This window comes from Physeter macrocephalus, unplaced genomic scaffold (assembly GCF_002837175.3).
Source record: "Physeter macrocephalus isolate SW-GA unplaced genomic scaffold, ASM283717v5 random_301, whole genome shotgun sequence".
Lineage (NCBI taxonomy): Eukaryota > Metazoa > Chordata > Mammalia > Artiodactyla > Physeteridae > Physeter > Physeter macrocephalus.
Window position 1 is genome coordinate 27,563 of NW_021145568.1, and position 19,543 is coordinate 47,105.

The 19,543-nt window shown below is 54.9% G+C and overlaps 2 protein-coding genes across 4 annotated transcripts; one reads left to right on the top strand and one right to left on the bottom strand.

Annotated features, from left to right (window-relative positions):
- Positions 1–258: 258 nt before the first annotated feature.
- Positions 259–8,837, bottom strand: AIPL1 (aryl hydrocarbon receptor interacting protein like 1). Its single transcript, XM_007102808.2, has 6 exons — positions 8,742–8,837; positions 7,981–8,160; positions 2,794–2,982; positions 1,490–1,666; positions 1,222–1,363; positions 259–461 (listed from the first exon to the last, which is right to left on the bottom strand). The coding sequence occupies exons 1-6, from the start codon at positions 8,835–8,837 to the stop codon at positions 259–261; spliced, it is 987 nt and encodes a 328-aa protein (XP_007102870.1).
- A 5,341-nt stretch (positions 8,838–14,178) lies between these two features.
- Positions 14,179–18,974, top strand: PIMREG (PICALM interacting mitotic regulator). 3 transcript variants are annotated; one of them, XM_007102806.2, is made up of 6 exons: positions 14,179–14,251; positions 14,792–15,120; positions 16,448–16,743; positions 17,258–17,353; positions 17,973–18,022; positions 18,162–18,974. In XM_007102806.2, exons 1-5 carry the CDS (start codon positions 14,200–14,202, stop codon positions 18,004–18,006), a joined length of 807 nt encoding a protein of 268 aa, XP_007102868.1. In that variant the 5' UTR covers positions 14,179–14,199; the 3' UTR covers positions 18,007–18,022; positions 18,162–18,974. The 3 variants fall into 3 exon arrangements, with proteins under 3 accessions (XP_007102868.1, XP_007102867.1, XP_007102869.1); XM_007102805.2 differs by having other exon boundaries at positions 18,389–18,974; XM_007102807.2 differs by having other exon boundaries at positions 18,428–18,974.
- Positions 18,975–19,543: the final 569 nt, after the last annotated feature.

A 19,543-nucleotide genomic window follows, 5' to 3' on the forward strand; every position in this document is an offset into this window, starting at 1 on the left:
CCCGGAAAAACTTTTTCAGTCGACACATGCATTAGTTTGACTTTTAAAATTAAAAGTTTAAAAAGTGACACCAAAATCCTGGCCAACTGAAGCAGAAACGGCCAGGCCATCTGCTAGCCGCCCAGTGCCCTGCTGTCCGGCTGCGGCGGAGGGGTCAGTGTGCGGCGAAGCGGCGGCGGGCCGGGGAGGGTGGGGGGAGGGTGGGGGGGGGGGCCGATGGAGGTGGGGGCCGGAGGCGGGAGGCCTGGCGCCTGCGCACTAGCCCAGCATGTTCCTGCAGCGCAGCCGCTCCTCCTCGCGTTTCTCCTCCAGGCGGTTCTCCAGCAGCCTCAGCTCCCTGTGCACCACCTTCCGCATGGACGGCTCCAGCTCCAGCACTTTCTCCAGGTCCGCCTTGGCCTCTGCCTCATTCCACACCTCGGCGTGAGCCCGGGCCCGCACGTAGTAGGCCTTCGCGATGCCTGCGGGGAAGATCCAGCTGAACCCGCCACCCAGCCCCCAGAGGCAGCCCCGACCCCGCGCCCGGCGGGGCTTGACCAGCTTACACAACCCTTAACCTTGACCCTGATCCTTAACCTCTCTGTATTTCCAGAGCCCGTCTCCTCCACTATAAAATACGGAGAATAATAATCGCAGTACCTACCTCCCTCCCTTCCACGGACCCTTCCAAGGCCCTGCAACTTATTTTACATTCACAACTTTCTATTCTTTTCTTACAGAAGCACCCCAAATGGTGCAAGCTCCAGGCCCAGTCCCTGCACCTGTCTCTTACGGTCACTATAAGGATTAAATGAAATGATAAATGCAGAGAATTTAGCGTGTGACGCAGAGTAAGTGATGTTGTAACGTTCTTCAAACATCGTCTTCACAAGTATCGCCCTATCCGCGCATCACGGATCCTAGAATGTACTTAATATTGTTTTCTATATTGACTGCCCCCATTTTTAAAACCCGTTTACTGCTCCACACAGGTTTGGTGAACTGCTTATATTTTGCCCTAATGCACCTTAAAATAAAATACCTCCCGCAATAAGCACAGCTCATCCATTATCTGTGATATCGTTATAGGCTTGGGAAAACCCTGCTGCGTGGAGGCGAGTTTTGATGCCCTGACAGGGTCAGAAGAGAAGGCCACCGGAGGTCTGTGCACGTGACCCTGGGCCCCTGGGCGGGATTGGACACCCTCCCGCGGCAACCCCGGACCCGCGTCACGCCACCCACCTGGGTGGTGCCGGAGGATGTCACTGGTGTGCTCCAGCACCTCATAGTACTCCTCCTTCTTCAGCAGACACTGGCAGTAGTTCAGGATCAGGGTGTTGATCATCTTCTCCAGCTTCAGCCACTGCACCTCCCAGGGTTTCTCCTGCCCGGTGAAGAAAGGTCTGCTGCCGCCCTGCCCCCACGCCTCTCCCCCGCGGCCAGGGCCAGTGCAGGGCTGCTCCCCCCACATGCACCCCACTTCCCAGCCCCCTGGCGGGCAGCCTCCCACCTTGGTCTGCAGGTTCCTCAGGCAGATGATGGCTTCCTGGTACTTGGTAGAAGCCTCCTCGTAGCGGCCCAGCTTGAAGAGCCGGTTTCCTTCTCCATGGAGGATGGGCACCACCTGCATCTTCTCATCTTTACTCAGGTTCCAGGTCTCCCTCTGGTACTGGCTGGGGGCCTCCACCTGCCCCAAGAGCTGCAGGTCAGTAAGGCAGGGACCCCGCGTGCTCGAAGCCCAGCAGGGCAGGCCCTTTCCCTTGCAGGGGACCAGAGAAAGTGGACCCAGCACATCTTGCTGAAGTCAGCTCTTCATTTTCCACAGTGAAGATCGCGGGCAGAATCATGCTTGCTGGCCAGACACATTACAAACAGGGGAAGAAAGCAACAAGCCCCCCACCCAGGGCCTTACCCTAGATCAGAGCCTTTGTGCAAATTAAGAAAAGGTACTCCGTTGTCAACACACTTTACTTCTAATATTCCGAAAATTGCCATGATACTCATTTCATTAGAACAGGACACTTTATTGCCATCTGTTGGAAAAATATTATTATAAAAGCACAAATATCTAATGTCTCTAATGAGCACCTTAGAGGGGATGCCCTCTTGAAGTGCACAAGCCGCACAACTGTTCAAGCAGGCCCCTTGGTGACACAGTGCTTACTTATTTGCACTTACCGTGTAACCCTGAGGCTGAGCCTCAGCCTTGGCCATTAGCTGAGTCCTGCCCTGGTTTGACCCTCTCCCACCACCCCGCAGACAAGGGCCATCAATCATTCTGGGGTCTGGAGGAGAGATTGTGGATGGTTCCGTGCAGCCTCTCCCAGAGCCCCTGACGGCCCCTGCCTCTTCACACTCCCTGGCCTGGATGCTACCTCTCTTTCCACTTCTAGGCCTGGTGAACTCCTATTCATCCTTCAACACCCAGCTCAATGTCATTGGAGAATGAGATCGGAACCCACAAACCATAGGGACTGGGGCCGAGGATGTAGTTCTAGACTTTTGGGGAAAAAAAAATGGAAGTAGATAACCAATAGAAGTAAAATGCCTCCAAGAAGAAAATAACAGTTTTAAAAATTGGTCCCAAAAGGGCTTTTCCCTTGGAAAAGGCAAAGTACCGTTTTCGGGGGGTGGGGGAGGGGTCCAATTCCAGTTCCCCTGTGGTTTATGAACTCTTGATCGTTCTCTAAAGAGGAACTGGGCCATGTCCAGTGACCCGTGGGGCTGGGCTCCCCTTGATGCCCACTGACCCCTGTTGCTCTTTGATGCTGGGGCCGCACCTAGCCCGCCTCCCATAATGCCCCGGGGCCGCACCTGCAGCAGCTCTATTACGAAGATCAGTGGCTGCGGCTCCTTCTGTAGCTCATCCAGGTCCTCGTAGCCCAGCGTGTGGTACGCAAACATGTTGGCCAGCCCACACGTGTGCACGTGCTGCTCAGCGGGATCCTTGCCCTCCGCCATCTGCCGCAGGCTCCGGGACAGGATGGGGTAGACCCCTGTGTGCTGTGGGGACAATTGGGCGGATGTGGCATCAGGCTGTCTGCTCAGAGCCAGCTGGGCCACAGAGAGCCCCACTCTGGGACTCCCCCCGCCCCAGAGCAGAACTCCTGCTCTCTCCCTACACCTGTCCCATGGCTGTTACTACTCATCACCCCAGCGTCCCCCCACTAATCACTGTGGTTACCTGTGTGCCAGGGAGGGCGCACTACACCTATTAGCTCCTTTAATCCTTAAGGTGACCCAACGAGGGAGGCACTACTATTCTCCCCATTTTAGAGATGTGGGAACTAGGGCCCAGAGAGGTTAAGTGATTTGCTTAAGGTCACACAGCTAGGAAATGAGAGTCAGGATTCAAACCCAGCTCCGGGGATCATGCTTTAGCCGCAGTGCTGTGCTGCCTCTTGCTGGCCCTTGTGGTCGACTCTAACGGGTTTCTCTCCCAAGGAGACCCTCAGTCCATGAAGCCTGTGACCCGCAGGGACGGGAGCATGGAGAGCTGTGGAAGGAGCAGGGCTCTGGGCCCAAGAGGGCCAGGTTGGTGTCCTGATGGTGCTGCTGCCTGGCGGTGAGCCCAGGTCACTGCAGCTCCCTGAGCTCCCATCCCCCGGATTGCACCTGTCTGATAGGGAGGCTGGAGGAGGGGTTGAATAAATGAGATGGCGCAGATATAGGGCCAGCTTATCACAGCTTCACCCAGCGCCAGGAGCTGGGGTGGCCACCCTCAGGGTGGAAGAAGGCTAGGAAAATCAGCTGCTTGGCCTCAGGCGAGGCCTGTGGCATTTTAGGCCACCTTCGGCCTCAGCTGCCCCATCTGTGAGCTGGGATGCCGTACAGACGAGCTCTGAGAACCGCTCTCCAGGGGCTGGGTCCTGAGATGGCCCATCTCAGGCTCCTGCACCGCAACTCCAGTAAAGACACACCACTGGGAAAGTGAAGGGGCAGGAATGGTTCGGCTTGGTCTCCAAGTCACCAGCAAGGATATGAAGGTCACCCCCTCCCTGCCTCCACCGGCCAGGATTAGCCCAGAGTGCCTTCGGCTTCTTTGTGAGCTGGATGACCAGATGGCAGTTAAGCCTGCTGAGATTAAAGCTGGATGAAGGGAGGGAGGGGCCCCCCGGGAACAGCTTGCTGCGGGGAGGGCGCACTCCTGGCCCTCGCATAGCAGCCCCAGCTCGCAGCCCCAGCTCGCAGCCCCCTGCCTCCCAGAAAGTCAGTGCTTAGCTGCTGACCCCAGGAATGGGAGGCTGCTTGGACATGACCTCAGACCAATGCCTTGTCCCATCAGCCACCTGCCACCCTAGCGCTACCAGGGATGCTGGTTGGCACGGTGGACTGTAGGATGCCACCGGGAGCGGGCAGACATCCCAAGAAGAAGAATACAGCCCAGAAGAAGGAGCAGAACGCCAGGGCCCTGCACCCACCTCTGCGGCACCTCCGCTGAGACTGGGCGGGGGACCCCAGGACCACTGCCCCTCTCTGGGGCTTCAAGGCCACAGCCTGTTTCTGTCTAAGGGGCTCTGTCTATCTGGAAATTGCAAACTGGCATCCTGGAGGCCACATTCAGCTCCCAGAATTATTTTGTTTCATCCTTCACGTAATTAGTTGCCAGCACTTAAGCATTGAGAGAATTCATGGACTAATGAAAATCTCTGGTTTGTCTATAAAACTCAGACTTTCCAGCCACACCAGACCTGCCCCTTTCACACAGCAGCCATCCCGTGGGAGCTGCGGAGCAGCTGCCCCCTGTGGATGGAGCAGATGACCTTCAGTCACCCAGGGGCCCTGGCCTCACCAGACTGGGCACCAGCAGAAAATTCCTCATAAGAGACCAGTGTGCTCCCTGGGTGGAGGGGGTGGTAGTGCATTTCAGGGCAGAAGCTCCCAGAGCCCCTGACGGCCCCTGCCTCTTCACACTCCCTGGCCTGGATGCTACCTCTCTTCCCACTTCTAGGCCTGGTGAACTCCTATTCACCCTTCAACACCCAGCTCAATGTCATCTTCTTGAAAAAATTCCTCCTATGATCCTCAAGCAGTTAGTGGCTCCCCTCCTGTGGCTCTAAACCACTCTGTCCCCACTCCTTTATATCGTGGTGCTACCTGCCCTGCATTGTAATTGCTTAGCTGTCTGCTCCTCCTCCAGAATTCAAGTTCCTTCAGGGATGGGGACTTTGCCTGTTTAGTCTCTAACACCTAGCACAGGCCAAACCTGGTGCACTGAATGTTTTCAGATAGATAGACCTACAGCTAGATGATGGGTGGATGCTTAGTGATGGAAGAATGGATTATGAATAATTCTGGTTGAGGGGAAGGATGGATGAATTGATGCCTAAGTGTGTGGATAGAAGGGTGGATAAAACATGGATGTATAGGTGGGTAAATGACTCTGGAAAGTGTGTGTGTGTGTGCGCGTGTGCGTGTGTGTGTGTGCGTGTGCGATCATAGCAGCTGTGAGCTGGGGGGAGATGAGGGGGACTATTGGAAAAACCAGTAATCATCGTGGCATAAAAATTACCAGCCTGTGAGATGGGCAGTGCAATCATGTGACCACTAATGTGATCAAAAGAACATAGACCCCACAGGAAACCAAGAACCATGCCCACATTACGGGAATAACCGCAGCTTGTGGTTTTGCAAACAGCAAATCAATCAACCCATCAAAGAATTTGACAGCCTTTTATGCACTCAGCACTCCTACATTAGCAAATATGCATCCCCTGGAGAAGGGGCCCTTGTTGGTGACCAAGCTTTGTCTAACATATGGCTTAAATTACAGGCACATCTGCATCTAAAAAAGCACAGGAGCACTGTAAGCAAAGTCAATAGATACCATTTTAAACTAATTGAAACCACAAAGAAGCCGATTTTCTGAAGACTTGACTTGTTAAAATAAAACATCTTTAAAAAAATTAAAACATCCGGATAAAGAATAACATAAGGACTGGTACAAAGAAAAGATGCTCAACTAATATTTGCGAAGTGAATGAAGAATGAATAACACGTTGGCTGGGATCCCCTAGGGGTAGAGGATGGCATTGCAGCCTGGCTCTATTAGACATTGTAACTGCAAACAGTGCATAAGGAGGGGACCAGTGATCCATCCCTGATCCTATCCCTTAGCTTGTTTGACCCAGAGCAAGTTACTTTCCTTCTCTGAGTCTTTTTTTTTTAATATGTATCTATTTATTTGGTTGCACTGGGTCTTAGTTGCAGCACATGAGAACTTTAGTTGTGGCATGTGGCATCTAGTTCCCTGACCAGGGATTGAACCCAGGCCCCCCCTGCATTGGGAGCGCGGAGCCTTAGCCACTGGGACCACCAGGGAAGTCCTCCTTCTCTGAGTCTTATACTTCCTCATCAGTAAATCAAGGAAGTTAGTCTCTAAAATGCTTCTAGTTCAAAATAATAAGCTCCCACTTCTCAACTGCCCTGTACCAGGATTTGCCCTAGTATACATCATATCATGTAATCCCCACAACAGCCCCTTAACGTGGGGATTTGTTAATTTATAGATGAGGAAATGGAGCGCTCGTAGGGAAAAGGGACTTCCCCGGGGTCACACAGCTAATAAAAGCAGAGTTCAAATTCCGGTCTCTCTTTCTCTCTCAAACTGCTTTTTCAAAAAGTCGGTGGCTCCTGGGGAAATAATGAATCTGGGCATCGACCAATGGCTGCTCAATCCATTGCTTGATGTCGAGAAGGAGCTTGGTAATGGCTGGGTCGGGCTGTCAACACCTGAGCCCACCAGCCAATCCTAACATCACAGTAAGAGAGGTAAGCAGATGTGGAGGTACCCGGTTTATAGAAAATACTGGCGATCGAGGAATGTGTTAGACAAGTCCACGGCAAAGCAGCCAGCAAAATCGGAACATGGGAACTTCAAGACAGGTTACCCAGTTTCTTCAACAAATCCACGTCCAGGAAACAAAAGAGGAGAACCCATAAACGAAAGGAGACTTAAGAGATGTATTAACAAAGCTCTGTGCATGGGCTTTGTTTGGATCCTGATTTGAGCAAACCAACCAGCAGGGGTGAATGAGGAGACAACTGGAGAAGTTTGAGCAGTGACTGGATATTAGATGGCATTCAGGAATTATTGAGGGTTTTTAATGTAATAAGGATATTGAGGTCATTGTTTTTTAATATCCTTCTTTTTAGAGATACAAATTGTAGTATTTACAGATGAAATGCTACGGTGTCTGGAATGTGCTTTCACCATAGGGGATGAGGAAGGAAAGTGGATGGGTTTAGATGAAACAAGACTGGCCGTGGAGTGATGGTGCCTGGTATTTGGAAGTTGATTATACCTTTTTGTCGACTTTTGTATAAGTTTGAAAGTTTCCATAAGAAATGTTTGTTTAAAGGTCAGTGGGTTTTGCCATTTGTCTGGACCACCGAGGAGAACGCCTTGTCTGGATGATCGCTAAGGGTGCCATAAATGAGAAAACAGGGCTTCCCTGGTGGCGCAGTGGTTGAGAGTCCGCCTGCCGATGCGGGGGACGCGGGTTCGTGCCCCGGTCCGGGAGGATCCCACATGCCGCGGAGCGGCTGGGCCCATGGGCCATGGCCGCTGGGCCTGCGCGTCCGGAGCCTGTGCTCCGCGGCGGGAGAGGCCACAGCGGTGAGAGGCCCGCGTACCGCAAAAAAAAAAAAAAAAAAAAAAAAAAAAAAAAAAGAGAAAACAATTTTGCAGCGTTGGTAGGAGTGGGGAGGAGGGTAGAAGATGACCAGTGGCCAAAAGTCTCCAGAATCCAATAATCCTGCCCAAAAGTGAGGTCTGTGAGGTGGGCCCTGTCCCCACATCCCAGCAGCCAGCCTTAACACCGATGGTCACTTTAGCAGCACTATTCTTTTGGGGGACTCCGTCTTCATCGCTACCGTAGCTGAGACGGAGCAGGCAGGGTTGTCTCTGGAGAGTTTTGTTTTACCCTCACTTTTCTGAAACACAGCAGCCCTGCAAAGCGCATGGGCGGGGCCTACTTACGATGGGCGGGGCCTACTTACGATGGTGTCACACCAGAACTCGGCCACCTCGCCGAACCGCATGGACGTCAGCAGGATCTCCCAGACCTCCAGCTTGAACATGTTCCCGATGATGATGTGCATGGGATGGCCCACCTGCTTGCTGTCATCTATCACCGTCCGCTCCTCATCACATTTCAGGGTTCGGAAATGAAAGGTCACCTGCTCACCAAGAGAGCAGACCCTGGTCTAGACATACCTCCGGAGGCCCAGCAGAAGCCATCCCCTATCACCGAGTCCCTGGGCTGTCCTCTCCTGACCCCAATCAGACCTTAGAGCATCCCCCCCCCCAAGCCTGCACTCCCCCACTCCCTCCTAAAGAACCCCATCCCACTCTCGACAGCTCCGCAGGTCAGGAAGTCCTGCCCTAAACACGCCCTAGATCTGAGGCCGCAGACCCAGACACATCCATCATCCCGGACAAACACCCTGAGCCCTGAAGGCCCTTCCTTCTCCCTCAGCATTTGGGACTTCGGAAGATTCCCGAAGCCCCACCCGCATTCCACGCTGAAGTTTAATTTGCAAAGTATCAAAACCACCCCCGTGAATGGGCACCACTTCAGAGCTACCCAGGTGCCTGGGGCAGAGGGGAGGGGAGGGGCGGTTGATAATTCCAGCAAGGACCTCCTGGCCATTTGCTGGCAAAGCTGACGAAGGCTGTTTGCAGTGCCCTGTGGCCAAGCTGGAATGCAGAAGGCTGCCATGGGGGCTTTTAACTGGTCTGGGGGGCGGGCCCCACTCACTCGGGCTCCGGTGATGAAGTTTGGGAGCTCCCCCGTGCCCCCATGCAGAATGGTTTTCTTGATCCCTTCCACGTTGAGGAGCAGAGCGGCATCCATGGCTCCAGGTGCAGGGTGATGTCCAGCCCAGCGGAGATAATCTGCCTAGAGGAAGGCACTTAGGTGGCTGAGCGGGGGAAGGGCGGGGGGTGGGGGGAGCGGGGGTTGGGTGTGAATGAGAGGAATCAGGTGGAGCCACGCCCCGCAGCCTGGCCACTGTCCCATCCTCTGCTTCTAGCAGTGATGTAGGGACCCTGCCTGACATCCACTGTTTCTGCCTCAGCTTCTGTTCTATCCCACCCTAAGAAGGAGGGAAGACAGCTGGAGCTTTCTTAAAGAAGACAGGAGGGGACTTTCCTGGTGGTCCAGTGGTTAAGACTCCACGCTCCCAATGCAGGGGGCCCGGGTTCAATCCCTGGTCAAGGAACTAGATCACGCACACCGGGAAGAACATCCCACACGCGGCAACAAAGATCCGCGTGCTGCAACTAAGACCCCGTGCAGCCACATAAATAAATATTCTTTAAAAAAGAAGAAGACGGGATCAGGCGTGAGCCTCAGGAGAGAGGCCTCAGGCCACTGAAGGAGGAAAGGAGGGGGCACCGGAAGCCCCCTTTGCCCTGCCTGGTCCTGGGGCGTTGGTCCTGGTCTCAGACTCTTAGTCCCTTTGGAGCCCAGGCCGGGGTGCAGTCCTGCTTCCCTCTGTCCTATGTCCCGCTATGTCCTCCCCAAGATCTGCCCGCAGGTTTCTGGCTTGGGAGAGCACTAAGACGGAGTAAGAGAAGGGGAGCAGGTTTGGAGAAAGTTGAGGAACCCCCACCAGCCCTGCTCCTCTCCCCCCTACAAGGTCCGGCTGAGGACCGTGGGCTCTCCCGTCCCCTTTGCAGGGTCCATCTCTGTGCCCTGGCACCCAGGCAGAGCTTATTCTGGGCATTTGGGGTTTAAACGTGAAAAATGATGTGAAGACGTGGTGTTTGGCGCCACCTTGTGGCCAATTCAAGTTCTCGTGCCTGGTCTCCCCCAGGCCTTGAGGGTGGGAAGCATTCTGAGCGGCCCAGAACTTTCTCTTCTTGACCAGAGGCTCTGTTACAGGGAGCGGGGACACAGGACCCCGCCACAGGGAGAGACGAGAACACGGCACTAGGAGCCCAAGAGGGCTGCGTTCAAAGGGCTGATCCCACCTCTTATTTCCTGACCTTGTGGCTTTGGGTATCTCCCACCCTATCTCCATTTTCCCAACTGAAATGGGAAAATCGACCTCTCCTGCCTCCCTCTCTATGAAATTGAGAAGCTTCCCTGAAAAGTGAGTGGGACCCCAAAACCCAGCATCCCTAAAAGTTTTGACTCCCATGAGGAACCATTGGCATACAGCAGGACCAAGCCTGGGCCAACTGGTCTGGGTCACAAACCCAGGCTGGAGCAGCCCAGTCACCCCTCCAGGACCCCTCCCTGAGTGCTCAGAACCTCCCCACTGTGGGCCCAGCTCCATCTCTCTCTGGGGACAGGGGATAAGGTGGAGGGAGGGTGCAGAGGTCCTTCTTTTCTGTTCCATTCTTTCTGCAGCCACATAGCAACCTAGAGCAGTCTGCATGCGTAGGAGGTAAGATGGATACTTAGATGGTAAAACTACAAAGAAAAATCAGAGAGATTCCCATAAAAGTCAAGGGAGGGAGGACACAGAGCAGGGGCAGTGGTTGCTTCTGGGGTCCTGGCAATATTCTGTTTCTTCACCCAGGTGATGGTTACATGGGTGTTGGCTTTATAAGTATTCATGCTACTAGCCTTTACGTTTTAGGCATTTTTCTGTCCATGATATCATTCACAACGGAAGAAAAAGTTCTAACTGGGTCTCACATTGCTCAAAACTCTCCCTCCGTTTCAATTGCTTCCCTTTGCAGAGAGTCGAAAGGCACACATGGGGACTTCCCTGCGGTCCAGTGGTTAGGACCCCACGCTCCCACTGTAGGGGACGTGGGTTCAATCCCTGGTCAGGGATATAAGATCCCGCATGCCACATGGTGTGGCCAAAAAAAAAAGAAAAAAAGAAAGAAAGGCGCACATGGATTGCAGAAATACCTAGGGGTTGAACTGACAAATTTGGCCCATGGTTGGCGAGGGTGAGGGGTACAAGCAGAAGGGGGTGTTGAAGCTGATGCCGGAAGTTTCCGTTTCACTGCTGAGGAAAATGAGGCGCTCAGGCCACAGCCTTCAGTGGGACCCCAGCCACTGCTTGGCCCACAAACTAACCTCCTAATGGACTTCATAAAAATGCAACTCTAATAACCTCAGTCCCCTCTGAAAATTCAACAAAGGCTTCCCACCACCATCAGGATAAATTCTAAGCTCTTTCCCTGGCTGATGGGGTCCTTCAAGCCCTGCCTCTTGCCATCCGGCTCCTGGCCTCTCCATCTCGCTCAGGCTTCCTCTGCTCCTGGAACTTGATGGAGCTCTGGCCTCCCAACATCAGCCTTTGCAGATCCCTCGATTGGAAATCCTCTTCGTCTTTGTCTCCCTAACTCATCAGCTAAAACATCATATGCTAAGGGAAGCCTGCCCCGACCCCCCAGCTCCAGTGGGTTCCCCATTCCTTTTACATCCTCTCATCATCCCCTAGCACCTCACATTCATGACGTTTTGCACAGTTTAATATCTGCTTCTTCCATCACACTGGCAGTTCCATGAGGTCAAGGTAACTGGTGGAAATTTTCTGTTGGACAGGGAGACTTCAGGTCAGGGCAGGGCTGGAGCTCCTTCTCCTCCTCCAGCCTCCTCCCCAACAGAGGCAAGGATGGAGCTGGACCCAGAAAGCCTCAGCCTGGAACCACGGACTGGTTTTTCCTCCTTACAAGGAGGACCAGGAGCCCCTGTACCAACCACCTCCCTGCTGAGAGCCTGCTTGCCTCTGTACATTTTCCTTCCCACCACCTTGCTCCACCCTCCACAGGAGGCCAATAGAGAGGCTCCTCATTCAGAAGAAGTTGTTTCTTCCTCCTCTTGTTGCCATGGAGACCGCTCTCCTTCACCTGCCCTTCCAGTCACAGAGCTGAGGGAGGCGGGCTGAAAGCTTCAGGCAGGGAGGGCCTCAGCGTGCGTTCAACCCCTCGTTCCTGATGCTTGATGAGGCCGTGGAATCTAAGGTTAAGAATTCAGGTTTCAGAGTCAGACCTTCAGGGTTTAAGTTCCAGCTCCGACTCTCTGTTCCATCTTGAGCGAGACACCTCACCCGTCTGAATCTCAGTTTTGTCATCTGTAATGGGAATAAAAATAGTACCTGCGTCATAGCGTTGCTGTGAGGATTAAGGAAGATTAAAGAAAGGAGATGCACTTAGCAGACACATGGTAAGGGCTTCACACATATAAGCTATTGTATAGATGCCCGGGACGTACGAGCCAGGCACTGCGACAGGCAGACAGGCACGGATGGACAATGGCAACGCAATAACCAATTTGGGGGGATTTGTTTCTACGTGTGTCACCTTCCCTGAGTCTTTCCCACATGCTCAACTTAGTTTCCAGAAAAATAATAACTCCTGCTTTCCCCCCTCATAGTTCATTGGTGGAGGACACGAATTAAATTCCCTAATTACAATAATAAATCCAACAAGCATACAAGAAGTGTGGGAACACACACTTCCGACGCTTGGGAAACAGCTCAGCTAGGGGAAGAAGTTGAGAAGGCAAAACTGAGCAGCATTTTTCAAACCGCAGCTCACAACTCTTAGAGAGACATTGTAACCTAAACTTAGCGAGCTGTCACCAGGATTTTTTTTTTTTTTTAAATGAAATAGAAAATATGTCAAAGCACCTCATACATAGTCAAGTATCGTTTCAGGAAACTTTTGTTTTAGTTACACATATGTGTGTGTGCTGGGGGTCTCACCTGGGTCCTGGGCCCCCAAACATGATGTTCCTTGTGCAAGAAGAACACCTCCTCCCCTGCCTCCCACCTCCCCACATACACACTCAAACACACACAAACACACACATTCTTTGCTTGGTGAACTCATTTTCTAGGTCTCAGCTTTAAGTGACGTAATTTTTGTGTCATAATTTTCTTTGATGAATCGATGACTGGTTATTTAATTTATTCATGGCCGTTTCTCCCCACACACTAGATCTGAGCTCCTGGGGGTAAGGAATGCATCCGTTTTGTTGCCCTTTGTGGACCGTTGTTAGCACAGTGCTGAATCTTATCAAGACACAAGTAGCTATTTGGAAAGACACATGAGGGGACATGGGGAAGGAGGAGAAGGGGGGCTGGGAGAGGCCAGGGTTGGATACACCTGCCGGGGAGAGGTGCAGGCTGAGGAGACGCAGTGTGGTGCGCTGGTGAGGCTCAAGGACCCTGGTCCCAGACTGAGTTTGAATCCTTGCTGCATACTAACCGGGGGAAATTGGGGCCCCACCTGACCTCCCTACACCTCCGTTTCCTCATCTAGTCCTTGGCCGCAGTGAGGGGCTCATGAGTTCCTCCTGTAAAGTGTTCGGAACACCAGTACCTGGTGTATAGTAAGTGCCTCGTATTAATCGTTCTCCTCCCATGGGGAGGGTCCCTTCGCAAGGGTGTGGGTGAGATCACCCAGAGGTGAAGCATGGGGTTAAGGACTGAGTTTCAAGGTGCCCATCAGTCGAAACTCGGGGTTGGGGTGGGGGTTTAGGTGAGGACGGCAGCAAGGAAACGGAAGGGGGAGTATGGCCAGTGCTGCTTTGAGGTGGAGGGGGGAACGGGGCTTTCTAAATGGTGGATTTTTTAGTTTGGATGCTAAAGGGAGGGAGGGAGGCACTCAGCTGGCTAGAGGGGACGGGGCGGGGAGCGTACTTGGCGGAGGAGGGGAGGTGCACCCAATCTGTCCCCTCTTCCAGGATGGACTTTCCTGGGAGTCAGCGCGGGTGGCAAGTTTGGGGGACAGAGGGTCAGTCTCAGGAAGGCACAGGGTCACGAAGGAAGTTTGAAACAAAACTTCCACAGGTACCCAAGGCTCCGAGCTCCCCCAGCCCAGGCTCTTTCGGACAAAACCACTGAGACCTCCAAGCAGGATGGGAGGGGCCCCTAGGAGCTCGGGACCCCGCCTCCGCCCCGCTCGGTCAGACCCGCCAGAGCCTTTGTAGTTAAGGAGGGAGCCCAGCGACCGGGGGCCGAGCGTCAGGAGGCGGCGCGGGGGCTGAGCCGGCGCGGGGGAAGGATTCCGCAGCCTGAGCGGGCGGGACCCGAGAATACAAAGAGGCCTCAACGCGCAGCTCCCGGCCCGCCAGACATCCAGAGGTATGAATGGGGACGGCCGGGCCAATCCGAGAGCAAGAGTCACAGCCGCGGGCACAGGGGCCAATCGGATCCCCGACGAGCAGCGAGGCGGGGACGGAGCCAATCAGCTGTGAGGACAGGGCCAGGGGGCGGATCCGCGCGTTGTTTCAAATCGTCTGGATGGGTGAGGAGCAGCTGTGCTCGGCGTCTGGTCAGCGTTGGGCGCTGTTGGGTGAGTGCGGGCCGGGGCGTGGTAGGACCTCTGTGAAGAAGGGACGGGAGGTGGGGAGGGGGGACCCCCCGTTAGGACGGACACGGTATGTGGGGCTTCTGGGTATAGCCGGATGGACATTGGGGTGTCTGGTCAGCCCGCCAGAGCGCGTTGGGTCAGGGCGAACCCGTGAAAGAGCCGTTGGTCCTGCCCTGGACCAAGTGCTGAGGCTCGGTGACGGCCGGCCAGTCCTGACTGCCTCCCTCTCCGCCTGAGGCAGATAACGGAAAGGAGGCTGGGATGAAAAGACAGCTTGTTTCAGACACTTGCAGCACGGGACACATTGCTGACCGGCCTTGTTCAGCCTCTACCCTCTTCTGGGCCTCGCTGACCCCTCTTCCAGGAAGCATCCTCCTTCCTGCACCCACAGTTGCCAAGTGCCCCACCCCACGGGCCCCCATCCCATCTCTCCCTCCCCCCCGGTACTCAGGGTGTCTTTGAAGCCTGGGAATGGGACAGTGGGGGGATGCCTTGCTGACCTCCCTTTGATCTCCTCTCCAGGGTCTGCTGGGCAGAACAGACTTTCGGCCACGCAGATGGCTTCTCGGTGGCCGGCCGTGGGGGCCTCCATGCGTCGGAGGTCCCTACAGAACCAGGAGCAGCTGGAGGAGAGCGAGGCCCTACAGCCTGCAGTTGGCCACCCAGGCACCTCCAGCGGGGCCCTGGGCTCCCTGTGCAGACAGTTCCAAAGGAGGCTGCCCCTGAGGGCAGCCAGCCTCAACCTCAGGGCGGGCCCCTCCTGGAAACGCCTGGAGACCCCACAGCCAGGACAGCAGGGCCTCCAGGCTGCAGCTCGCTCAGCTAAGAACGCCTTGGGTGCCGTGTCCCAGGTAATGTCGAACATGTCCAGGTATGGAGGGCTTTCCTGATGCTGGATAATAGCTGCCCCCAAGGAGCCCCCAAGCATATAGACTCTGTGAAGACAGGGCCTTTGATTTGTTCACTGCTGTGTCCCCAGCACTCCAAATAGTTCCTGGCACGTAGCAGGTGCTCAGCAGTTAGCTGAATGAGTGAATGAAAGCAGTGTTGTGAGGAAACAGAGCCTCATAAGACAAGATGGTAGAGCTGTATTGTGATAGGAAATTGCATTCAGGGGGCTAATGGTGGGGGAACACCAAAAAGAAGCGTAGTCAGTGAAGGCCTCCCGGAGGAGGTGATTCCGTGGAATTCGCCCAGGACAGAGAGCAACGTGGGACGTGAGAGGGGGTTCGGTGTGCCGAACATGTTTAGATGCTCCCAAGAGCGATTGGGAGCCCTGGGAACCAGTGGGAAGAATTTGCAACATGGTGGGAATTGGGTCCAATTAGCATATTAGAACTTGTTCTTTAGCTACTTGATGAAAAGGGGGTTAGAAGAAGATTCGCCTCTGAGGGGGTCTGGGGGTCTGGCCTTGCAGAGGAGTGAGCAACTTCAAGAACTGCTCAGAAGACAGCTTTGAGAGGATTTGGTATCAGATGAGAGGTGTGGGCAAGAAGAGGCCATGTGTGCTGGGGGTGACGGGTCCCTGGGCCTCCCAAGTGGCTGTGTCTCCAAACCTAGAGCTGGAGGTGTGGGGAGGTGTCACCTAGGAAGGACAGGAGCTGTGAGAATGGACAGGCCTCCAAGGAGAGAACTGGGGGTGGGCAGGGCATCTCCTTGCTGTCTGAGTGGGAATCTGAAGGTTTGGGAGAGGGAAGCATTTCTGGACCCTTTGAGGAGAAGTCTCTGAGAAGTCTTTGAGGAGAAGTCTCTGAGCCAAATGTCAGTCCCTGAGAAGGATCTCTGTGCAACAATGTGGACGGTAGATTAGAGTGAGGGAGACCAGAAGCCGGGAGAGAAATTATTTCACGGTATCCTGTGGGTAGGCCTGGTCTCCTCTGGGCCTCGCCTTTGAGTCTGGGTCAGTCTGTCCCGAAAGAGGGTTTGGACTTAGACCCAACGCAGACTCCATGAGCCAGCGTGGTTCTGCTGCTGACCACACACTCATCCCCGGGGGCCCTGAGCTGGGTCCTTGCCGTGGACCCATTCCACACGGACTCATCTGCAACCTTGAGACTAAAAGCTGCCTGGATTTGTAGGACCAGCTGGTGGGCCGAAGTGTTGGGGGCAAGGCCTGGGGACTCCGGGGTAGCTCACTCTTGGCTTGTCCGTGCTGACCGGTCCGTGTACCTGTCACAGAGAATCCAGGAGTCCTGCCAAAGTGGCACCAAGTGGCTGGTGGAGAGCCAGGTGAAAGCCAGGAGGAGGAAGAGAGGGGCACAGAAGGGCAGCGGCCCCCCGGCTCGCAGCCTGAGCCGCAGGAGCACCCAGCTACCAGTGGCCGCCCCTGCCCGCTCAGCCCTGGGCCCCCAGCAGAGGGAGAACCACCGCCCCTCCGCCCGGACGGGCCCGCGCGCCCACCCTCGGCGGCAGTCTGGGAGGGAGGCTGCCTTCCGGAGCCCCTACTCCTCAGCGGAGCCCCTCTACTCCCCCAGGTACGTGCAGTAGTGCCTGCCCCGCAAACACTAACTGGGCCCTGGGGGCTGCTGAGCCCCTCCTGGGGCTACCTGGAGCCGGGGACACCCCGAGCGGAGCCACATCCGTGCTCTGGCCCAGCTCTGCGCCCTGCTAGTGGGGGATCTGGGGAGGTCCTTCAGGGCCTTAGTTTCCCCGTCTGCCAAAGGAAGAGGCGAGCTTAACTCGGGGAGTATCACAGTCACCCAAGCCTCCTGGGGAGCCCGAAAGCAAGTTTTGAAGCCATCTGGAGGGCTGAGGCTTACCTGTCTACAAGATCACCTGCCCTTGACCTTGTGGGCCTTGATCCAGCTTTTCTCTGCCATCTGCTCCAAGCTGCTGTGATGTCACTTCCTGGAATGGGGATCTGCGGGCACACGTTCCCAGCCCGTGTGGGTCATCTGGGCCCATACACCAGGCCCGGTGCTGGATGGGAAGGGCTTGTCACAGGTTTCCAACTAATGACTGGTATGTGTGGCTTTTCCTTCCGTTCAGCGAGTCTGACAGTGACCTAGAGCCCGTGGGGCCAGGAATCCAGCATCTCCAGAAGCTGTCCCAAGAGTTGGATGAGGCCATCATAGCCGAGGAGAGGTGAGCTGGCATACCATGCTTCAAAGGGACATGGCCGGGAGGGTCCGCCTTGAGCCAGCCACTTTTTTTTAGGCGGGCTCTGGCTCTGCCCTGCTGTGTGACCCTGGCCGTCCCTCTCCCTCTCTGAGCCTCTGTCTCCTCTGCAACATGCCTCAGTCTCCTCCGTGATGAAAGACCTAGATTGGGGTGGTGGTTAAGGACATAACCTGCATGTACGTGGCCCCCTGGGCCTTGGTCCCCCACATTTGTCCATCACATGTGGCCGGGTCCCTGGTTCCTGAAAGACCCGCCCTTCCTCTGCCACCCCCCACGGCTCCTCTCGGCCCTGCCCGCCCACGGAACTGGGGAAAGCATCCTGGCTGCTGTGAAATGCCTGGTCTGTCTGCTTAGGACACCATCCCGGGGGCAGGGCCCGGGCCTGGAGCTGCCCTAACTGGGGGCCATTTGTACGTGGCTGTGACGGCCTCTGAGGCGGGGCCCTGCCGGCTCTGACTACATGCTGAGTGGGCCATGTCCCCGCCATGTTGCCAGGTCTGCTCTTGTCTAGCTCAGGCGGGGAGGGTCCCTCAAAGCCTGCGGCACCCAGTGGCATCTGTCCCTCCTGCTTTCCCACCTCTAGTGGCGACATGACTGTTTCTCTCATTCATGACTGAGGACAGCATCCTTCAGGTAATGCCCTCCTCCTAAGCATCTTTCTCTGTGTCTTCCCCCTCCTCCCCCTCCTCCCCCTCCTCCTCCTCCTCCTCCTGCACGAGCCCATAGACATACTTGGAGGCATGTTAAAGAACTGAGTCTTTTCTGGAAAAAGCCACAGAGCCGATGGGCCCCACAGAGCAGGAAGGTGCAAGTCTTCTGAGCTGCCCGGAGCTGGAGCTGCTGACCTCACTGGGCCCATCACTGATGGAACAGAGAATACCGGGGCCCCAGGCAGCCGCAGCCACCTTCTAGCACCTCATTTCGGGGGGCAGTCTATGGTGTCCCCGCCTCCCCTGGCTTCAGCACTGTGAGGGGCATGAAGGGAGCTCTGTCTTGCAGGAAGCAAGCCGTAGCTGACCACCATGCCCTCACACCCAGGATCCGTGCCTCCCGGGAATTCCTGGAGGACCCAGGAGCTGGCAGTGGCCCTGGGCCGCTGCAAACAAGGACCGGACTAACCAGGGCCCAGGTGGAGGCTGCTCGGGGGTCTCTGCTCTCCTGCTCCAGCCACTTCCCCGCCCGCCACTGACCACTTGCCACAGTCTGCGAGTGACTCGGGGAGACCTCGGAGAGGCGGGGGGAACTGTTCATTCTACTCCCCTTTGGGGCTTAGAAACTCATCCCACATATGAGCTTTACAGTTGCTTCACTTGTAACGTGAAGTGCAAGCACAAGGTAATATCTGAGAGCTCTGAGCTGTGTACCCAGGAGTAGGGTCTGCAAAGAGTCATCTCCTGTGTCACCAGCGCAGGGGCTCTTGGGAACCCAGATTCTAGCCCTGCTGCCCACAGCAGAGCCCCGGAAGAAGGGATGGGAGAGAGTTCCAGGCCCCAAGACCCTGAGTCCACAGGTACCTATTTACATCCTCAGCACAGGGCACCGTGGGCATACAGGGAGAGGTAGCCCTGTTCAATAGCAATTTCTGCCCTTTGTAAATTATTTAAGAAATCTGCTTTGTCATTTTATTCGAAAGAAACCAGTGTATGACTTTCCTAGACAACACTGCTTTTTCATAATAAAGACTCTCTTTCTGTATCTGACGTCTCTTCGTTGTCACCCTACCCCCTGCGCCGCTCCGAGCAATAGGTCTGTGGTCTAGGGCCCGGCTTTGTCGCCCTCATCCACCCCGACTCCGAGCCAGCCTGCCCCCAGCTCAGGCGGAACATGGGCAACGGGAAAGGCCTCTCGGCTTAGTTCAGAGCAAAGCACGTTTTAAAGGCAAATAAAGTTTTTATTTAAGTGACAACATTTGAGAGTTAAAAACCAGCTCACATCAAAATCAAGACCAGTTGTAAAAATCTTTTAACTCCGTAATGCTGTTTTTGTCTTGTTAGAAATCTGATATTTTACATTTTCTTTTCTAACGGATTTTGTACAAGGCAGCCATGAGAAATAGAATAAACCTTTTTCACCACAGAACCGTCCACCACAAATAATACTGAGAGTTACATACTTAGGAACAGTCAGACGGACAAGATCAGACCGCCTGCCACC